The 22,535-nt window shown below is 40.2% G+C and overlaps 2 protein-coding genes across 3 annotated transcripts in view; both read left to right on the top strand.

Moving 5' to 3' along the window:
* The window catches only part of LOC142342778 (transmembrane protein 65-like), a 205,615-nt gene extending 183,561 nt beyond the window's left edge, over nt 1-22,054 (top strand). Inside the window, exons 2-3 of the mRNA XM_075394339.1 lie at nt 14,537-14,770; nt 21,457-22,054. Of these exons, the coding sequence (XP_075250454.1) occupies nt 14,567-14,770; nt 21,457-21,846 (594 nt within the window). The 5' untranslated portion in view covers nt 14,537-14,566 and the 3' untranslated portion in view covers nt 21,847-22,054. The remainder of the gene's footprint in view (nt 1-14,536; nt 14,771-21,456) is intronic.
* Nucleotides 10,744-22,535, top strand: part of LOC142342777 (dynein light chain Tctex-type 1-like) — an 80,930-nt gene continuing 69,138 nt past the window's right edge. For both annotated transcript variants that reach the window (XM_075394338.1, XM_075394336.1), the window contains exon 1: nt 10,744-10,759. The gene's annotated coding sequence lies outside the window, so the exon portion shown is untranslated. The remainder of the gene's footprint in view (nt 10,760-22,535) is intronic.

Raw genomic sequence — 22,535 nt, 5'->3', positions numbered from 1 at the left:
AGTGGCACATAAGCCACGCAGTCAACCGAAAGTCTGCTCTACCAAGTTGCGCAATGAAGTCACGCGTGAAGCTTTCTGCGCAGAAGTGAAACGCTATCTTGATGAGAGCGATATTGTTGAAGGCGTAGAACAATCTTGGGCAAATTTTCGAACGGCTCTTAATGCAGCGGCAACAAAACTACTCATCCCCGAAAAGCGTGTGCACAAACCCTGGATTACAGTTGAAACGCTGGCTTTGATTAGGAAACGGGCCGAGTTACAGTTGAGGAAGCATAGTAGCGCGGAGGCGCTGCTAGTGTTCTCTAACTGCTGCAAAGAAGTACGAAAAGTGTTAAGATCTGACAAAAGACAGTGGCTGAAAGACAAAGGTGAAACAATACAAGATCACTCAGACAAAGGTGACCTGAAAGAAGTGTTTGGGGAGTCAAAACAGTTATGCCGGAAGTGGAGTCCTCATATAAGTAAACTAGTTTCAACCACAGGCGAGCCTCTGAAAACAAAAGAAGAAAGGTTGGAACGTTGGACCGAGCACTTTAAGCATCTGTTAAATCCAAGCACGACAAGCGGCAAGTCTGTATTGAGCATAGTGGAAGCATCCGAGAGTCTTGAAATAGACCTAGGTCCAATTCGGTTTGATGAAGTTCTAAATGCCGTGCGTAAACTGAGGGGCATTTAGAACTTCGTGCGTAAACTGAGGGGCATTAAGTAAGGGGTGCGAAGAATCTCCCGTGGAGTCTCAGAATTGGAACCCTCAATGTCAGGACACTGGCTCAATCAGGTTCACTGAAAAGCTTGAAAATGGACCTGAAGAAGTACAAGTTGGACGTTCTGGGAGTGCAGGAAACGAGACTGGAGGAGCAGGAAATAGATCTTGGCGACCAAAAGCTCTTCCTCACTGACTCCTGGCTATCGACTGCAAAAGCGAGACAAGGAGGAGTTGGTATTGCAGTGACGAAAAGACTTGCCGGTAGCTTAATTGAGCAAGTTGCTGTTAGTGAGCGAATGGCCTATGTGAAGTTTGCAGCTCAGAAACGAGCTAACCTTGTTGTGATTGTGTGTTATGCGCCCACAAATGAAGCTGACGACTTAGCGAAAGACAATTTTTGGAATCAGTTGAGCAGCTTGGTATCCAGTTTCAAACAAAGGGAGAGAGTGTGCCTCGTCGGAGACTTCAATGCGGAACCTGGTCAACAACCAGATGTTAACATGCCTTGCCAAGGCCCCTTTGGAATGGGCGAGGAGAATGATAACTCAGCAAAATTGTTGTCCTTTTGTGTCTCTCATTACCTGTTGATTGGTGGAACCTGGTTTCGACACCGGTTAGTGCACCGGTATACATTTAACCCACCTGACCAACAGATGCGAAACAAGATGTTAGATCATATCTTATTCGGTTCGAGGCACAGGAGTTGTTTGCACAACGTTAGGACAAGGAGGGGAAAGATCACTCTCACCGATCACGAAATGGTCATTGCCGAAGTGCGATTCAAAGTAGTGGCACATAAGCCACGCAGTCAACCGAAAGTCTGCTCTACCAAGTTGCGCAATGAAGTCACGCGTGAAGCTTTCTGCGCAGAAGTGAAACGCTATCTTGATGAGAGCGATATTGTTGAAGGCGTAGAACAATCTTGGGCAAATTTTCGAACGGCTCTTAATGCAGCGGCAACAAAACTACTCATCCCCGAAAAGCGTGTGCACAAACCCTGGATTACAGTTGAAACGCTGGCTTTGATTAGGAAACGGGCCGAGTTACAGTTGAGGAAGCATAGTAGCGCGGAGGCGCTGCTAGTGTTCTCTAACTGCTGCAAAGAAGTACGAAAAGTGTTAAGATCTGACAAAAGACAGTGGCTGAAAGACAAAGGTGAAACAATACAAGATCACTCAGACAAAGGTGACCTGAAAGAAGTGTTTGGGGAGTCAAAACAGTTATGCCGGAAGTGGAGTCCTCATATAAGTAAACTAGTTTCAACCACAGGCGAGCCTCTGAAAACAAAAGAAGAAAGGTTGGAACGTTGAACCGAGCACTTTAAGCATCTGTTAAATCCAAGCACGACAAGCGGCAAGTCTGTATTGAGCATAGTGGAAGCATCCGAGAGTCTTGAAATAGACCTAGGTCCAATTCGGTTTGATGAAGTTCTAAATGCCGTGCGTAAACTGAAAAACGGTAAAGCAAGTGGACCAGAGGATATTTCTGCCGAAATGCTAAAGTCGCATATTGGAATCGCTGAATGGCTTTGGGACATTGTCAACAAGTGCTGGACTGAAGAAAATCTTCCACAAGACTGGAAGTTAGCAGAAGTTGTCCCGCTATACAAAAGCAAAGGAAAAAGATCTGAGTGTGGGAACTATCGCGGATTTTCACTGCTCTCGGTACCTGGAAAAGTTTTTGCGTCAATCATCCTGAAAAGATGCAAAGATGCACTTGATCAAGTGCTCAGAGAAGAACAATGCGGATTCCGAAAAAGCAGGGGCTGCACTGACCAATTGTTTGCGTTGAGGCAAATACTAGAGAAATGCATGGCCTTCCAATTGGACTTCAGTTTTTGTTTCATTGACTTCCGCGCTGCATTCGATTCGGTGGACCACGAGATGATGTACAAGATAATGAAACATTACGGGCTCCCACAAAAAGTTGTGAATGTCATCCGCAACAGTTACGAAGGCTTCAAGTGCTGCGTCAAGACAGAGGGCGAAAAGGGCCAGATGTTCGACGTAAAAACTGGTGTTCGCCAGGGTGATGTATGGTCGCCTATTCTCTTTGGCCTTGTGATAAACTATGTGTTGGCTAATTCAGTTCAAGGAGGAATCGAAATTGGACGCTGTGTTGCTGATCAGGACTTCGCCGATGATGTTGCCCTATTGGGCGTCTCTGATTCCGAAGTTCAAGCAAATCTACATAGAATTGAATCTTTAGCCGAGGCTGTTGGCCTAATGATCAATGTTGGGAAGACAAAGAATATGGGTGTTAAATGCAAAAAACCCGGAGCCAGTGTACCCATTGCTCAAAGGAACGTGGAAGTTCTTACATAAAACCGCAAAGGCCGTTTTGGGACTCTCATTGAGGCCGAAAACCAATCCCGACTACTCATTGGCAGAGAGGTGCTGGTGGGCAAGAAGAAGAATGCGGGCTGGTTCGAGACACTAGCTGGTGAAAAACTGAGACTGAAAAGTTCAGCGGAGGCTGAGCTTGTGACAGTCAGCAGCGACGAGAGGTCAGTGGTTGCTGATCTAGTGTCTACGGCGAATAACAGATCATCTGCGGTCTCTGATGACGATAGTTGTGTATGTTCAGTTGTAAACGTCGCTTCGACACTGCAAGAGGCTGCAAAGTGCATGAAGCCAGATTCTGCAAGTCTAAGAATTCGAAGAGGGTCGAAGACAGCGCGTCAAAGTTTGTTGGGCTAGAGAAAAGCCTCACTTGTCAGAAGTGCACTAGGAAATTCGCAACTGTGAAAAGCCGACGAATTCACGAGTCACGATACTGTGGCAGAGAAAAGGCTGGAAGATCTCGCATTTTCTCCTGCAATGTCCACGATTGAGATGGAGTGGAGTTCGAAAATGTAGAAGCTTTCAAGTATCTCGGTTCTTTCGTGAGCTTGTAACATGGTGACCTAAAGGAAATCAGTGTCAAGCTGGCGGAAGGGAGACAGCGATTTGCGAGCTTTCAGAAGCTTTGGAAGAGCAAACAACTTAGTATTCCCCTCAAATGCAATTTATACAGAGCTCTTGTGTTATCAGTGGTCTTATATAGCTCTGAAACGTGGACCATGAATAAATCAACGCAACGGAAACTTGAGAGCTTTCACACCAGTTGTCTGCGAAGGATACTATGTTTTTCATATCTGGAGAGGGTGACAAATGAAGAAGTACTGGCTAGATCACGTATGTCGACACTTTCTGCAATGATCATGATTAAACGGTTGAAATGGTTTGGCCATATCCTGAGGATGAATGACGATCGTCTAGCGCTCCGAGCCTTCACCTGGGAGCCGACAGAAAAATATCGATATGCTAAACGAGCTCCAGGGGGTCAACGCAAGACGTGGATGGATCAACTTGAAGAAGATTGCTCAAGGAACAACATGAGCTACATCACCTTACGATAGAAAGCGAAAAGAGAGTCTAAATCCCGCTTCAACAGTTTTGTCGAACAGCATTTCCTGGATTAAATAAACCCAGATAATCTCAAACTTATATGCATTTTATTAACTTGTTTGTACTTATTGTCATTGTTCCTGTAATTCTTTATGGAAATTAAGTGTTCAAACAGTAGTAGTAGTAGTAGTAGTAGTAGTAGTAGTAGTAGTAGTAGTAGTAGTAGTAGTAGTAGTAGTAGTAGTAGTAGTAGTAGTAGTAGTAGTAGTAGTATAAGTAGTAGTAGTAGTAGTAGTAGTAGTAGTAGTAGTAGTAGTAGTAGTAGTAGTAGTAGTAGTAGTAGTAGCAGTAGCGAAGTCTTTAGGGATATACCATGGGTTTTCACCCTTTATGTCATTAGTGAGTAAGTTTGGATTGTTGGTTACAGTTCGTGCATTGGCAGAGTATCCTCCAGGTACATAGATTGGCTTCGTTGAACTTTTTGAAGAAATTCCAAAGTTGCTGTGTTATTCGTGCTTTTCTGTTTTCTTTCGTTGTTAAGTCGATATATTTACTCAGAGTGTTGTGCCGTATTCCCTTTCGTGTCCAGAAATTATCGGCGGACCTTTTGAGTCTGGTTTTGGGAATGTTGAAGCTGGAGTTGGAGCCTTGTCTGGTTCGTTCGTTGGTATTACGTGATATGTAGTCTGATGTTTTTATGTCATACTTGTGGTCAGTGATGGCGCAGAACAGTGGGAGACTGTGGAGTTCCAAAATACATTGAGAGTGGCAATAAGTTGAGTTCTTTGAGTATTTCTTTATAGGGAATTGTGTTGTTTAGATTCCACTGTGTTGCACTTTAATGTGCTCTTTCAAGTTTGTCTAAGAGTCGGAGGTTGTCTGTTAGAAGAGAGTGCTGGCGAACTACATTGAAGGACGCAAGCAGTTCGTGAGAGTTGAAATTGTCTCCTCCAAGACGTTGGACATTACCAGTGGTGTTCCCCAAGGTTCTTTCTTGGGGCCACCACTGTTCTGCATTTTTGTGGATGATCTTCCAGCTGTTGTCAAGTTTCGCGATCCTTTTCTGTTTGCGGGTGGTTTCAAACTCTTGACACACGGAAATCTTAAGACAGAGACTCAATCTGAACTCGAACAAGTTGCACGATGGGTGAAAGAAAACAATATGGAGTTGGCCGCCAATAAGTGTTTTCAATTAATAATTAAAGGACGTTTACCTAGTTTTCGACTTGCCGGAGTCCCTCTAGAGTAATCAAAGTCGGTATTAGACCTTGGTGTAGTTGTCAATACTTCGCCAACATGGTCTGAGCTTTTTTATAACCGATTTAAAAAGATCAACAAGGTACTTGTGTATATGAGACGAAAACTGTTGAACAAAGTGAACGAGAAAGTCAAGATGTGCCCACAAATTGCTTCTACTGCCGATTTTGACGTATGGAGCCCAGTTCATTCACGTGTATCGATTCGACTTGCAGAAACTAGAGAGGTTTCAAAAGAGAATACTGAAGTGGATAACGAAAAACTTCAAAATTAACTGCGAAGAGCTTCTGTTACGAGTGGACCTACTGCCTCTCGCTATGTATCTGCAATTGAACAGCCTACATTTCTTTTCGACTTTACTTGATCAGAAGTTCTATCTGTGCCCCATTCCAATTCCACATGACGCAAAAAGTAGTAGTAGTAGTAGTAGTAGTAGTAGTAGTAGTAGTAGTAGTAGTAGTAATAGTCTCAGACAGTGAGGTGCAAGAAAACCTACATCGATTCGAGGCCCTAGCGGAAGCCGCTGGTCTGAAGATTAATGTGGCCAAAACAAAGAATATGGGCGTAAAATGCGACAGCCCAAATGTTGTTGCAGTGCCTAGTATCCAACAGAACGTGGTGATACTCACTGGAACACATAAAGGCAAACTAGGACTCCTGGCAGAGACATCTAGCCAGTCACGACTAACCATCGGCACGGAGGTGCTGCTGGGAACGAAAAAGAAAGCGGGCTGGTTCGAAACACAAGATGGCCGGAAGCTCAGATTGAAAAGCTTAGCGGAGGCTAAGCCAGCGTTGGTAGCTTCACAACAACAATCTGCAGTAGCGGATTTAGAGTCGCTAGAAAATGAGAGTGGGTCAGCGGTGGCTGATCAAGAGTCTTTAAGATGTCAGAACTGTCAGCGGCAATTCAGTACAGTTACCGGACGCAAAGTGCACCAAACAAGATTCTGCAAAGCCGGTTTGTCAAAGAATGTCGTCGACAAGTCAAAGTTCGAGCAACTAGAGGCGAGCCTCACCTGTGACAAGTGTGAAAGGAAGTTCAAAACAGTCAATGGCCGAAAAGTTCACCAATCGAGATACTGTGGCAAACCTAAAGCAGCTGCCACACGCGTGTTTTCCTGCAAAGTACAAGATGTTATCGGAAACGAGTTTGAAAACATAGAAGCGTTCAAGTATCTCGGATCATATGTCAGCCTCAAGCATGGAGACCTCCAGGAAGTCAATTGCAAACTTGCAGAAGGTAGACAACGGTTTGCTAACTTCCAAAATCTCTGGAAGAGCAAGCAGCTCAGCGTGCACCTCAAGTGCAATTTGTACAAAGCACTCGTTTTATCAGCCGTGCTGTACAGCTCAGAGACTTGGACTCTTTCGAAATTAATGGAGAGAAAACTTGAGAGTTTCCACTGTGGTTGTCTTCGGAGAATTCTACGTGTGTCATATCTGGAGAAAGCAACGAACGATGAAATTATGTCAAGATCGCGAATGCCCCAACTATCCACGATGATCATGCTCAAACGGATAAAATGGTACGGTCACATCCAGAGAATGGAACCAGGAAGATTAGCCCGCAGTGCCTTCGATTGGGACCCGCCCGATCAATACGCCCATGCCAGACGCGCTCCTGGGGGGCAACGGAAAACGTGGATGAGTCAAATCGAAGGAGACTGTGTACGAAACAAAGTATCGTTCACCAGATTGCAGGAGAAAGCAGCAACAGGGTCAAAGAATGCCTTCAACAATTTCGTCGTACAGCACTTCACAGAATAACCAAACAAATAACTCTTCTTGTTTTGTTTGTATTTGTATTTGTATTTGTATTTGTTGCCAACCGTGCCTTTATTTCATATTTGGAATTAAAGTGTTGAAACAGTAGTAATAGTAGTAGTAGTGGTAGTCGTAGTAGTAGTAGTAGTAGTAGTAGTAGTAGTAGTAGTAGTAGTAGTAGTAGTAGTAGTAGTAGTAGTAGTAGTAGTAGTAGTAGTAGTAGTAGTAGTAGTAGTAGTAGTAGTAGTAGTAGTAGAAGTAGTAGTAGTAGTAGTATTAGTAGTAGCGAAGTCTTTAGGGATATACCATAAGTTTTCAACCTTTATGTCATTAGTGAGTAAGTTTGGATTGTTGGTTACAGTTCGTGCATTGGCAGAGTATCCTCCAGGTACATAGATTGGCTTCGTTGAACTTTTTGAAGAAATTCCAAAGTTGCTGTGTTATTCGTGCTTTTCTGTTTTCTTTCGTTGTTAAGTCGATATATTTACTCAGAGTGTTGTGCCGTATTCCCTTTCGTGTCCAGAAATTATCGGCGGACCTTTTGAGTCTGGTTTTGGGAATGTTGAAGCTGGAGTTGGAGCCTTGTCTGGTTCGTTCGTTGGTATTACTTGATATGTAGTCTGATGTTTTTATGTCATACGTGTGGTCAGTGATGGCGCAGAACAGTGGGAGACTGTGGAGTTCCAAAATACATTGAGAGTGGCAATAAGTTGAGTTCTTTGAGTATATCTTTATAGGGAATCGTGTTGTTTAGATTCCACTGTGTTGCACTTTAATGTGCTCTTTGAAGGTTGTTTTAGAGTCGGAGGTTATCTGTTAGAAGAGAGTGCTGGCGAACTACATTGAAGGACGCAAGCAGTTCGTGAGAGTTGACATTGTCTCCTCCAAGACGTTGGACATTACCAGTGGTGTTCCCCAAGGTTCTTTCTTGGGGCCACCACTGTTCTGCATTTTTGTGGATGATCTTCCAGCTGTTGTCAAGTTTGGCGATCCTTTTCTGTTTGCGGGTGATTTCAAACTCTTGACACACGGAAATCTTAAGACAGAGACTCAATCTGAACTCGATCAAGTTGCACGATGGGTGAAAGAAAACAATATGGAGTTGGCCGCCAATAAGTGTTTTCAATTAATAATTAAAGGACGTTTACCTAGTTTTCGACTTGCGGGAGTCCCTCTAGAGTAATCAAAGTCGGTATTAGACCTTGGTGTAGTTGTCAATACTTCGCCAACATGGTCTGAGCTTTTTTATAACCGATTTAAAAAGATCAACAAGGTACTTGTGTATATGAGACGAAAACTGTTGAACAAAGTGAACGAGAAAGTCAAGATGTGCCCACAAATTGCTTCTACTGCCGATTTTGACGTATGGAGCCCAGTTCATTCACGTGTATCGATTCGACTTGCAGAAACTAGAGAGGTTTCAAAAGAGAATACTGAAGTGGATAACGAAAAACTTCAAAATTAACTGCGAAGAGCTTCTGTTACGAGTGGACCTACTGCCTCTCGCTATGTATCTGCAATTGAACAGCCTACATTTCTTTTCGACTTTACTTGATCAGAAGTTCTATCTGTGCCCCATTCCAATTCCACATGACGCAAAAAGTAGTAGTAGTAGTAGTAGTAGTAGTAGTAGTAGTAGTAGTAGTAGTAGTAGTAGTAGTAGTAGTAGTAGTAGTAGTAGTAGTAGTAGTAGTAGTAGTAGTAGTAGTCGTAGTAGTAGTAGTAGTAGTAGTAGTAGTAGTAGTAGTAGTAGTAGTAGTAGTAGTAGTAGTGGTAGTAGTAGTAGTAGTAGTAGTAGTAGTAGTAGTAGTAGTAGTAGTAGTAGTAGTAGTAGTAGTAGTAGTAGTAGTAGTAGTAGTAGTAGTAGCGAAGTCTTTAGGGATATTCCATGGGTTTTCACCCTTTATGTCATTAGTGAGTAAGTTTGGATTGTTGGTTACAGTTCGTGCATTGGAAGAGTATCCTCCAGGTACATAGATTGGCTTCGTTGAACTTTTTGAAGAATTTCCAAAGTTGCTGTGTTATTCGTGCTTTTCTGTTTTCTTTCGTTGTTAAGTCGATATATTTACTCAGAGTGTTGTGCCGTATTCCCTTTCGTGTCCAGAAATTATCGGCGGACCTTTTAAGTCTGGTTTTGGGAATGTTGAAGCTGGAGTTGGAGCCTTGGCTGGTTCGTTCGTTGGTATTACGTGATATGTAGTCTGATGTTTTTATGTCATACTTGTGGTCAGTGATGGCGCAAAACAGTGGGAGACTGTGGAGTTCCAAAATACATTGAGAGTGGCAATAAGTTGAGTTTTTTGAGTATTTTTTTATGGGGAATTGTGTTGTTTAGATTCCACTATGTTGCACTTTAATGTGCTCTTTCAAGGTTGTCTTAGAGTCGGAGGTTGTCTGTTAGAAGAGAGTGCTGGCGAACTACATTGAAGGACGCAAGCAGTTCGTGAGAGTTGACATTGTCTCCTCCAAGATGTTGGACATTACCAGTGGTGTTCCCCAAGGTTCTTTCTTGGGGCCACCACTGTTCTGCATTTTTGTGGATGATCTTCCAGCTGTTGTCAAGTTTGGCGATCCTTTTCTGTTTGCGGGTGATTTCAAACTCTTGACACACGGAAATCTTAAGACAGAGACTCAATCTGAACTCGAACAAGTTGCACGATGGGTGAAAGAAAACAAGATGGAGTTGGCCGCCAATAAGTGTTTTCAATTAATAATTAAAGGACGTTTACCTAGTTTTCGACTTGCGGGAAACCCTCTAGAGTAATCGAAGTCGGTATTAGACCTTGGTGTAGTTGTCAATACTTCGCTAACATGGTCTGAGCATTTTTATAACCAATTTAAAAAGATCAACAAGGTACTTGTGTATATGAGACGAAAACTGTTGAACAAAGTGAACGAGAAAGTCAAGATGTGCCTACAAATTGCTGCTACTGCCGTATGGAGCCCAGTTCATTCACGTGTATCGATTGGACTTGCAGAAACTAGAGAGGTTTCAAAAGAGAATACTGAAGTGGATAACGAAAAATTTCAAAAATAACTACGAAGAGCTTCTGTTACGAGTGGACCTACTGCCTCTCGCTATGTATCTGCAATTGAACAGCCTACATTTCTTTTCGAGTGTACTTGATCAGAAGTTCTATCTGTGCCCCATTCCAATTCCACATGACGCAAAAATGAGAAATCTATTCTTTAACCTCAAATATGTCAGAACACAAAGAGCCTGACACGAGTTCTACTGAATGAGCCGGATTGTCAAGATCATTGGAAATGAATTGGATTTCTTAAATCCGATTTGTCTAAAAACTCGAATGGTAAAGCTTATGAAAAATCGTCAAAACAAATTTTCAGAGCAAAACGTGTGTCCTTGGCAGCTGGCATGTGATTGCCACCTGTACCGAGATTAGTGGTCAAGATTCTAATCCAACAACAGGGAGAAATCCCCTCAGGACAACCTGAAAATCCCCAACAACAACAACAATAGATCCATAAGGATCTATTCTGTTTCGCCCCCCCCAAGATTACCTTATTTCTTTACGCCTACAGGCGTATGTTCTATTTTAGTGCATAGTAACGTTCTATAAAAAGCCTAATTGTTTTGATAAACTATAAGCCTAATTGTTGTGGTAAACTTATTAAATAGTTTCTTATTTTGAATGATGACTACTGATGATGCGAGCAAGCGAGTGGCCTCAAGAATCAACTCAACTTCTGGATACTATCCAATTGTGGAAGAACTACTTGATGCGATGAACAATGATGTTGACTACAAGGCTCTCACTGGGAAGCTCACAAAGGACTGGCTACATTGCTTGCTGAAAGACACTCCACTGCGTTTAAAAGAAGCTAAGTCATATTCAAAAACACTGAACCTTGTTGATAGTAGAATGAACACTTTTAATGGAATTCTTGATGAACAAAAAATGGTTACCGAGGAAATAAAACAAAAGTTATCGGAGTTTAATATCAAATCAACGGAAACATACAAGACAAATGAGAGACAAATTGTTAAGCCAGCCATAAGCGATAACAAATTTTTACGACAACTGAAAGTTATTGGTATACCTGGAAACAACCAAAAAGTTTTCTAATGAACGTCTGTTGAAGGACAAACAATCAACACAAAAACTAGCTGAAGAAATAGGCCTTCAGTTAGCTAGTGAAGATCGCTTTCGATTAGAAAAGTATGATTCTACGAAGCAACGTCCACTTTTGGTGACGTGTCCGTCTATTTGGGATGCTAGGTTATGCTTAAGTAAAGCAATTGAAAGCAAGTTAAATGGACGTAGGAAGATTTCAGTCATACCTCTGAGTTGTCATACCGCTGATAAAGAAAAAGAGAAAAAGCTGTTGAAGAAGAGATTCGAAATGATAGAAAGTGGTTGCATCAAAAATAAGATCAAGATACACAAGTTTAAGCTATCTTACGACAATCAAGATGTAGCTCATGATTGACTACAATTCTCATTTATTACGATCAACGTTCGGGGCATTGCTTCTGCTAAGAAGCGAATACAGCTGACTAATTTTTTATCTAAACATTGTCCGCAGATTGTTTGCCTCACAGAACCTTGGCTTGGTTCTGATTTTCACTCGAAGTTGACCTTCGATACTAACTACACTGTTGCAGCCATGGCTAACAGAGAGAAATGTGCTCATGAAGGTGTTGCCATTCTTCAAAGCAATAATTTAATTAGCAATGTAAAAAATTGCTTCTCTGATAATTTTATTTGTGCTGTTGAAGTAAAGACCGCTACTTGTCCCATTCTTGTAATATGTTTGTATATTCCAGCTGAAACAAGCAATTATTGTTCACCATGGAAACAAATAACTGAATCACTTGGAAGGTTGTTGCATCAATTCAATGGTAGAACAATTATTACTGGCGATTTCATTGAGCCAACTGTTGTCTGGGTCTCCTTCACATCAAGATCTCATAATGATATTGAAAGTTTCTTCGACCTTTTACTAAAACAAAAAATTTTTCTACAGATAGTTCAGGATGGCACACACGGGGGTGGTCATATGCTGGACTTAGTTTTTGCTAATTTTGACGACCTTTATCTACCTTTAAACTACATTATAAAAACTGATTTTATTTTAGTGACCAATTTGGCGTTAAAACTTGCATTGACCTGCTAGAGCTTAATTCTCAGAGGTACTCTAGCTTTGAATTTCTTTTTCGCGACTGCTATTCTGTCGTTTAGTTTGTTCTCCTTAGAATTAGATACAAAATCGCTGGATTTTGTACCCTTCTTTTGGAAAAATCTGGATGATGTTCTTAGCAGTTATACAACTATGAAACGATCAAAAAAGTATAATTTACCATGATTCTATTCTTCCAACACTATTCAGGCTTTGAATAAACGCGACAACGTTGTTAAAAATCATTGGAAGTTTCCTTCTGCGTTGGTGGAAGAACTTAGCAGAGATGCAGAAGTGTCAATAGAACTTCTTGACACTGCAGTTTATCTTGATCTGTTTGCCTCAAATAATACTGGTGCGTCAAATTGTTTTCGTCTGATTAAGAGACTCAAGAGAGTCTTACCTACTCGAATGAGATTTTAAAATACAATTCATAATGGTTATCCGTCCATTGCGAAGGCTTTTAATGCTTATTTTATGACAGTCTATCAGCCTGCCGTTTGTTTTTTCGATGAATTTGAACAACGGACTTTAAATGAGCTGTGCTTTACGATGCATGATATTCGAGCCGCCTTATCTCAAGCTTCCCTCGGAAAAGGTTTTGACAAAATTCCAGGTGACTATCTTCGAATGGCTACAGATAGTTTAACTTATCATGTCATGAGACTCTTTCAAAGCATTGCTGAAACGTCGACATATCCAAATCTATGGAAGACAGCAATGATCATACCAACTTTTAAAACGGGCTCCAAATTCTGTATTCAGTCTTACTGTCCAATTAGTAACTTAAGTAAATTATCCCTAGTGTTTGAACGAAATATTTTTAACGCTCTATATGCTTTTATCAGAAAGAGAATATCTCCTCGTCAGTTCGGATTTATGAAAGGACGCTCATAAATTACTCAACTTATTTTGTATCCTGATGAAATTTACAAAGCTCATGACAAGGATGATGATGTATTTTGCCTATATCTAGAATTCAGCAAAGCTTTTGATTGGGTTCAACACTCAACACTTTTGAACAAATTGAGAAGCTTTGGAATTGGTGGAATTTTATTACGTTTGCTAGCTTCCCATATAACGAACAGAGAACAGTGTGTCAGGGCTGAAAGCTGTTTATCTTCATGGGCTTCCGTTTCAAGCGGAGTTCCACAGGGTTCAATTTTGGGACCATTGCTCTTTCTGGTATTCTTTAATGACCTACCTTCTGCTGATTTGTCAAGTTCTTACCTCTTTGCTGACGATGGGAATGAACTGAATAATGATTTGCAGACTTTACAAAACGACGTGCAGTTCTATTTGAATTGGGCCACGATAAACTCAATGCTGTTTAATGTTTCCAAAACTCAGTTTTTATCGGTTGGAAAGACCAAGGACCACTGCTCTATATATATATTGGGGGTGAAGTAGTTCACCCCGTGAATACAGTCAAAGATTTAGGTATTTATGTTTCTGAAAATCTTAAATGGAACGTCCATATATTGAGAAGACTTGGCTTATGTTTCTCACTTCTGACATCACTCAAATGAAATCTACGTTTTGACTTCTCTTCAAACCAAGTTAACAATGTACAAATCATTCCTATGTCAACTCTCCTTTACGGATCTGAGATTTGGTCTCCCTCCTGTGCTGAACTAACAAAATTAGAGAGTTTTCAAATTAAAAGTACTAACTGGCTTTGCTCAGCAAGCTCGTATCGAGACAGACTTTTGAAGTGTAAATTACTGCCGATTTGCTGCATGCTGCAGTTCAAAGATCTTACGATGCTGAATAGAATCTTGACGGGCTAATATGATTTAAGTGCGATGCAACTCATTCAAATTTAATACAATCAACGCTTGCGAAGATCGTCCAAACCAATTTTGATTTTGAATAGAACAAAGAAATATGTGAAAAGAACTTTCTGTTTAGAGCTGTGAAACTGGGAAATTTAGTTCAAACTTGCACGAGTCAATATTTTTATGGATTCCTGTTTTTTTTTAAAGTAAACTTAAAACTCTTTTACTTGCTTTTGTTAATGAAAAGTTTGATAATTATCATTTTTGGTGTTTATTCTGATTTCCTTTGATATATAATGCCTCATGAAGCAATTAAGTCTTGTACTACTACTACTACTACTACTACTACTATATAACATATAATTTGTAACGGGGGGGGGGCGTAAAAAACACGGGGGGGGGGGCGAAACAGAATAGATCACAATATACTATATGTTGAAGGCTTTTCCTTCCTTTTTTAGAGTATAAGTTTTGCAATTAACACTCCATTGTTTAAGAGTTGAAATGGAAAGTTGCTTGAAAGCGTGATGTATGTCTTCAATATCTGTCGGTGTTCTTGCAGGCGATTCTGCTCGCCCTTAAAATCGTCAGCAAGGATGATTTACAGTTTCAGGGGAACGCGGGAACCTCTAAATGATCCTCGGGTTGCTCATGATCTAGTAATGTCTTTGCGACAGGAAGAACGCGTTGTTTTATTCAGAGAGTTGGACTTTGTTTTGAACAAATCTGTTGTAAGTATTTTTCGTGCATGAGTCTGTGATGGCCATAAAATTGATCTTTTGTTTTTATGTAAATGTTTTGCTTGGTTTCTATGTAACGGGTTTCACTTGGTATGAACGGCTTGTATTGATTTAAATGCACTTCTGCAAAAATGCTGCAATTAAGTTGTGAAAATGTAGACTCCACGTTGTATACTTCTCGAAATTAATCGACCATAAGAGTCGAGACGTCTGCGTTCATTCATTAAGGGGCAATATGAGAAAGTATGAACCAACTTCCCTTACCCCATAGAATAGTATTCCATTTGCCAAAAGTGCGAGGGCGTCCTTGAAACATACCGATGAAGCCCAAGAGAATCCGCATTCAACTACGAAAGAGTATCTAGAAGGACGGCAGGTAAATGATTAATATGTTGAAGAAAAAGGGCCTTAAGTTGAGCCCTAGCGAACATCACCCAATAATATTCCTTGGGTCGACATACAATCAGGCCGTCCCTCCCTGCACCTATTGTATTCAACAGCATCCAACCAGCTGAGTTCCTTTCAATTTATTGATTTGTACACAATATCTTTACCTCTCTGTCCGTATGATCAGAATAGTTGCGGCCATTTCCGTTTATCATTCCATTAACAAGTTAATATTATCAGAGCAAGAAACTATCTGACACTATTTACTCTTTCCCTGGACTCAACATTGACCCAAACGCATCAAACTACTGCTACGATTATCTGACGTCAGCCCCCCCCCCCCTGACGAACCGAAACATTATTTTGGCACGACCTCTTGAATAACACCCTAACTTTACATCCCAGGAAGAAAAAACCCTCAAATGGTCGCCAAACTCATCGCGACTTTGAACACTATCACCAAACTCTTCGGTGTTGTCAACTGACAACGTGAAGGGGCATCTTTGACGATCTTGTAAAGGCTCTGAAGTACTACGCAATCGACGTGACAAAGCCCCTTATTAGTGCCTCTGAACAAACTGACCAATCGGTATTAGCAGAATACCGAGAGCTCCATCTTGAAATGCGAAGTTTGGCTTCAGTGTTAAGCTATTACCCTGATATCAAGCAAGTCTCATGACACGCTGTACGGAGCGAAGAACGTCGAAGCCAATGAAAACAGGTAGGCATGCTTACCGATTCTCTGGCTCTGAGTACCTACTGTTCCTTAAACATTAAACCATTTGATAACCTTCTAAGGCGCACTCACTGAGTGTCTGGAAAATGCCTGAACATAACACTCGCAATCGAACCAAGTCAATCTGATTGTTGCTCTACTTGTGCCGAGAAATTTCTGAAAAATGAAAGCTCGTTTCTTTTGTGGACGTAGAATGTACGCAACAGAACTGCACTTGCCTAAATGAAACGGAAACGAATCGAGTCTTTGCTCTTTGTAAAAGATCCTTTACTGCTTTCTAACGTTTGCGAAGATATCCGCCAAGCGAAATTTGTTTGTACATTGCAAGAGCAAGCGATGGTAACAGAGCACCAGGAAAATCAAATGAAAAACCTGGAGGGCGAAATAACCGACCTCGAAAAGGCTGTTTCCGAGGTTAAGACGGTCTTCGCCAGGAAACCCGCAACCGAAGAAATTCTCGCCGCTATACCAGCTCCCCGACCTGAACCGCCGCCGAAATCTGTTGAAGAGACTGATGGCATCCGAATACGGGGAATCCTCGAATAAAAAAAGAAGCTGGACTGCGTCAGGAACATAATCCTGCCCAAGTTCAAAAATTACTGACGCACGTCGTGTTTGATGTTATACGGCTTGGACGACTCTACGAGGGCAAAACAAGAACAATATTTTTGAAGATACCCAACGCCTATCAACGTCGAATAATTTTGCTCTAGGTGTGAAAACTGAAATACTTCACCCAACCTGTTTTTCTGAGCCGACAACCAAAAAAAGAAGCTGATCTTGAAGACCAAGCCTTAACGAGAAAACGGGAAATGATGATTTTGTAGAACCAAATACTCTTTGAGTTCGTGACGGATTTTTGTTCATCCGGCGAGGAACAAAACGGATAAAGGACGAGACAACCGAAGTCTATGGGTCCTCCTGGCTAACCGCTTCCTTGTACATTCTTATTTACAGTATCAAGTGTATTTGAATATGATCGACGAACTTCCTTCTCCAATGCCATCACGGTAGCAAGTCACTACCAAATCATCTGCCTCACAGAAACGTGGCTGACCGAAAGTGTCACAGCCAGTGCAACTTTCCTCGCCAGAGAAAACATTGCTATACGACAATTCTTCTGCTGGAGCCACAATGCCACGCCCCCTGAGCGGTAGTGGTGGAGCCATTTTCACTTTGGGTTGAATTGGGGAATCAAGCCCGCTAAAGGGCTGGGAAATTATTCTGTCAAACAGATGCGGAGAGCTCTCACGCCAAATGTTTAACTTTAATGAGAATAAACTAAGGCAGCGAATAGAAATTGATTAAAAATGGTAAAATTAAAACACGCAGATCAAGCAGATGCGGAGGACTCTGACGCCAAATGCTTCCACGCAGTTAGAGGACAAATTATTCTCGGAGATTTTTTCCGCCTGAATCTAAAATCCCCGGCAATTGGGGTTGCCCAAAAACAATGTCCGGCCTCTGAATCCACAATAATGACAATACACAAGCTGAAACGAAATTAAATAGCCTCCCACGTGCAAGTGGAGACTATTTAAAAGTTTCTCACAACAATTAGGCTGTTGTCATCCGACATCGATCTGTTGTCATCTGTTGATAGGTAATTTCTTGTAGTAACTTGGGTGCATTGCTGGCCTTTTTCGGTTGTTAGGGCAATGAGCTTTGTGTAATGGTACGTGCTGAAAATGAAGCTATAAACTGCTCGCTCTCCTCCATGGTGAACACATTTCGAAGATTAATTTTATAAAATGTCAAAACAAAAATTAATTCAAGTTGCAAAATAATCAGACGGAAAACCTAATCCGATCTACGCAAAGGAGAGTTGGTTACGAAGAGATATGTCGAAATAAAAGAAGATATATTTAAAATTTGGAAAATTGATGAATCTACACATTTTTTTTTAAAAAAAAGCACATAATAGCTGCAATGGTTTGTGTCTCCAGTGGTTTATGCCACACAATCGACCAGGATGCTGTTTCGGAGACTGAATGAAATGTTTTCTGAAGAAATAGAGTACTATTCTCATACCGGCGTTAGTCTCCGAATGTTTTTGGTCTTAACAAAGAAACTACGTATGCTTGATATGGTAAATATGCTCAAAGCCTTTGTTGCCCTGCTAATGTAATATTCTACGTTGTGAGTTAAGTCATTATTATACGCATGGCGCACGGTTGCCACGGCAATTCAACTCTGACAAACCCTATATTTCCTATCCACAGAAAGGTTCTCTGAGTTGTTAACGTTTTGTGCAATGCCTTTGCATTTGCTGATATTTCCGTACTTAGAAGTTTCGTCTGGAAACATATAAAACCATGAGGCTTGTTGGTTCATACCCTTTGCGAGAGCAAAATGTGTTATTAATTGCTCTCGAAATATGTTTGAAGCAATTATTGTAAAAGTGCGCATCCTTTTGATACAAAATTTTCGCTTGACTGCTTTTGCTCCTTTCTAGAACCTTCTGACTTCTCAAGTGACTTTTTTACGGTCTTCTTCGTTTTTGATGCTAAAATAAATTTTGATGCAGTTTGTTGCTAAATTAAATGCGATTGTGTACTGAACAGTAAAAGTAAGTGAGCACCCCTATTTTCATGAATTAAAAATTCAGTTTTTTAGACAATGTTACGCCAACTTAAAATCAGCTTTTGGAATCAATTTTTAAACCCTTGGTCCTCGACACTAGTTCTCTCGCCTACCTATGAAATTCAAATAAAACTCAACGTTCAGAGAAATCCCAATGTAAAGTTGATGAACTCCGTCCAATTTTCACATTAAAAGAAAGTTGTCACAAGATCACAGCGTATTCACATCTTTTCTCTCTTTTATGTTTAACACACGCGCCAACTTTTTCATAGTTGAGCAAAACTAAAGAAATGTCGCATCTTGTCACATTTTTCTTCTTACTGTGAAACTTGGACGGATTTCCTCAACTTTACCTTGAGATTCATGGATAAGTGAGCGTCACGTTTTATCGGAGTTTAATAGGGAGGTGAGAGGAGGACTAGTGTAGGTGAGCCATTGTGTAAAAATTTTTATCATAATTTGGTTTTAAGTTTGAGTGATTTTGCCGCGAAAATTAAATTTTTACTTTGTGAAAATAGGTAGTGCCAACTTACTTTTGCCGTTCAGTATTCGATAGGAAAGCACGAGGGCGTGATAGCCGACTGGTCAATGCTTCTGTTCAGAATTGCGGTTTGCGCGGGTTCGAGTCCTTAGAGTTTTTTTTCAAGAAAATTTTATCTAGGCTGTTGTCACAACAATTAGGCTGTTGTCATCCTTGAGATTCATGGATAAGTGAACGTCACGTTTTATCGGAGTTTAATAGGGAGGTGAGAGGAGGACTAGTGTAGGTGAGCCATTGTGTAAAAATTTTTATCATAATTTGGTTTTAAGTTTGAGTGATTTTGCCGCGAAAATAAAATTTTTTACTTTGTGAAAATAGGTAGTGCCAACTTACTTTTGCCGTTCAGTATTCGATAGGAAAGCACGAGGGCGTGATAGCCGACTGGTCAATGCTTCTGTTCAGAATTGCGTTTTGCGCGGGCTCGAGTCCTTAGAGTTTTTTTTAAGAAAATTTTATCTAGGCTACAGCTATTGAAAAAAATTGCCCCGCCTTTCGTTCTAGATTAGGTTAGTCGGGTTTATATTTTAATGGTTCTTTTCTTATAATTGATATATTGCTAGTTACGTTTAAATTTTGAAGTTTTCTTTTTCAAGTCAGCTTCTCGAAGGTTATTATGTAGGCACTCTCTTTTTAATACTATCCAAAGATTTTTGTTTGTTTGAGCTTTTTAAACAGGATAAACAGGTAAAGCCCAGTGAGCATTAAGTTAAGAGTCCCTCAGCTGGTTTTCTATTTTTTCAAATGCTTAGAGTGATGACTTGCCCATAAGGCCTGAATTCAAGTGAACGTGTCATTTTAGTGCTTGAGACCAAATTGCTTCAATTTTTAACGGTTAAAATTTCGAGTTTAAATGGGTATTAAATTAGCGATTTTCCGAAATTTTTAAGTTTTTTTTGCAAACAATAATCCTTTTGTCTGCTTTTTGTGCTGCTTTTTGGTAATGCAAAATTAAACAACCAATATGATTAATTTTAAGTTTTTTGATATTTTTTAATCTTTAGGTTCCAATGATGCTTTTTGGGGCTTGGCGATGGGTTACTCTAGTGTACAAAGACAGCGAAATGTTTTTAAAGATATCAATATCTCGAACTTTAGCGAATTGTAATTTTTTGACTTTATCGGTCTTTAAAGACCACTGCAACTTCTTAGAACACAAATATCGGCTACTGGTAAGATTTTTGAGACAAAGAAATAGCTTTAAAAATATTAATATTAAGCATTTTAGCAACAATAAACTTATATATTTCCAAGATACTAACTTCAAGATTTTTATCAATGCTGATATTTTGTTTTTCTATATTTTTCGGATCGTTTGGCTGGTATTGTTCAATTGGTCTGCTGGTCGGGTTTTAGTTTTTCAGTCTAATCTTTGGGTTGTAATTGAGGACTCATCCTGCTATGTTTCTTTAGTTCGTTTTAACTTTCGATCGCGTTTTTTGTTTTACTTAAGTCATGAGGCATAAGGTTATCAAACTTCATTACAGAGATTGCTAGCTGACATAAAAGTTAAGGTTAATAGCTTTCAGTTTAGAAGCTGAATTACCCATAATTTTAAAATCTAATTGAAACTGCTCATCAACTTAGAACGTTTTTTGGCACTTGGAATAAAAATTCTGTCAATTTATTTCTCCTTTTTTTCTCTTTCAATCCCTATATATGCGAGGTGGGTCAACGGCAGCTATTTTCCGGCAATTTGCAGGCTATATTTCCATTTTCTGTCTTGAGACCAAATACATTTTTTATGTCAAAACACATTCCTAAATTCAGACAATTGATACTAATTTTCGGTTTTAGACTCAAGCGTTGCCGAAAATCCTAATGCTTCCGTTTTCATTTCGTTCATGATGCCTTCTATATGGGGAGGTTACACTCGTTGTAAACTTTTACTTAGTTTATTTTTAGTCGATTAAAACTTGAATCTACTGCTTGCTTTTTTGTTTCATTAAGATTCATTATGAGTCCATTTTATCATTTGGAATAAATAAAGTACAAACGCATCAGAAACTACTTACACCATAAGGATGGATTTTACTTTTCATCAATGAAATGCTTTATAAACGTCTCTGTCACTCGAAACGAAGGGATTCTCTCTTGATCTTTGAATCGCACATAATAATGTGAATTTGCTGCTCCTAAAACAGTAAAATATAAACGTCTAATTTGTCAAACCGAGTCCGTATGCTCGTCTGGATCCACAAACAAAGCTTTTGTGCCTGATTTGGGAATTCCCAACGATATCGTCTTATGGGTTCCCCCAAAACGGCAGAATGCGAGCTCAGCCGATGGGAAAAGTGCTCTCAAAGCGAGCAAAATAGTGTTATGCATCGGTTTTATTATAAGCATAGGAATCCACGTACACCGAGGTTAGATCTGCTCTGGCTTTTGTTAGCCACGGCTTCGCGTACTAATGTCCGACCTGCATTATTTCAGTCTGAAGCAGAACCCGCGCCAACCTCAGCTGTCTTGAGAAAAGTCACAGTGAATAACATTATTCCTTTCATTGGTTTTGGATTCCTAGACAACCTCGTCATGATCATGGCAGGAGATATTATTGACAAAAATATTGGCGTGTTACTTGGTATTTCAACTCTTGCAGCTGCTGCGTGGGGCAATTTGATATCAGATGTGTTTGGTCTGGCTCTAGCGGGTTATATCGAAGGTTTCGCAGTTCGATTTGGAATGACAACACCCGATATCACTCCTAAGCAAGCTGATATGTTTGTCACCAGGTTTGCGGCTGCCATTGGTCGAACTATTGGCATTGTCTTGGGTTGTTTAATTGGTATGACACCGTTATTGTTTCTATCTGTCTCACAGTAATACCTAGCTTTCAGTTACGTGCTAATATTCTCTCAATGTCAGGTATTTATTTGTTCTGTTTGTATAAATTTTACACCCTATTTTGGGGCCAAATTTTAAATTCGAAGTCCACTTGCAGTATTCCACAAGTAGAATAGATGATAATTTGTACTTTTCAGTATTGAGTATTGAAATTGTGATTTGGACTTAATTTATTGCTTACTAACAATTTCTTTTGTATACTAAAAATAGCTTGCCTTTAATTTTGACTCACCAGAATAGCTTATTGGCTGATCCGTTTCGTGAGGCAAAGTACACTGTGAAAATTAGTGGTAGCGTCCTATCCCGGGCTCTATGAGGACGCGTGTAGAGCCGGACGTAGAGCAGAATGCCATAAACGGGATTTTGCGGCGAATAATTCCCGTGATTAGATTGTTCGATCACTAACTCCTTGCTTTAAAGATATTTTCTTGTTAAAAATCTTTACGAAGTAGCGTTTCGAAGATCTATCCGTATTCGGAAATTTGTTTTGCTTTACCTCATTCTGAATTTTTTAGGCGAGTTGAATTTGAGTTGAATTGTTAAATGAAAGCTTTTTAGGCGGGTTTCATTTGACTTTTTTTACAATTCAAAAAATTTGAATTGTATTGGGGCGCTGTCTTTTTTTAATATCTGTTCACACATTTTCATGATTTTGGAGTCAAATTGGA

This window comes from Convolutriloba macropyga, chromosome 7, assembly GCF_964194025.1.
Source record: "Convolutriloba macropyga chromosome 7, txConMacr16.3, whole genome shotgun sequence".
NCBI classification, from domain to species: Eukaryota; Metazoa; Xenacoelomorpha; order Acoela; family Convolutidae; genus Convolutriloba; species Convolutriloba macropyga.
This window is presented reverse-complemented; position numbering and strand designations above follow the sequence as displayed.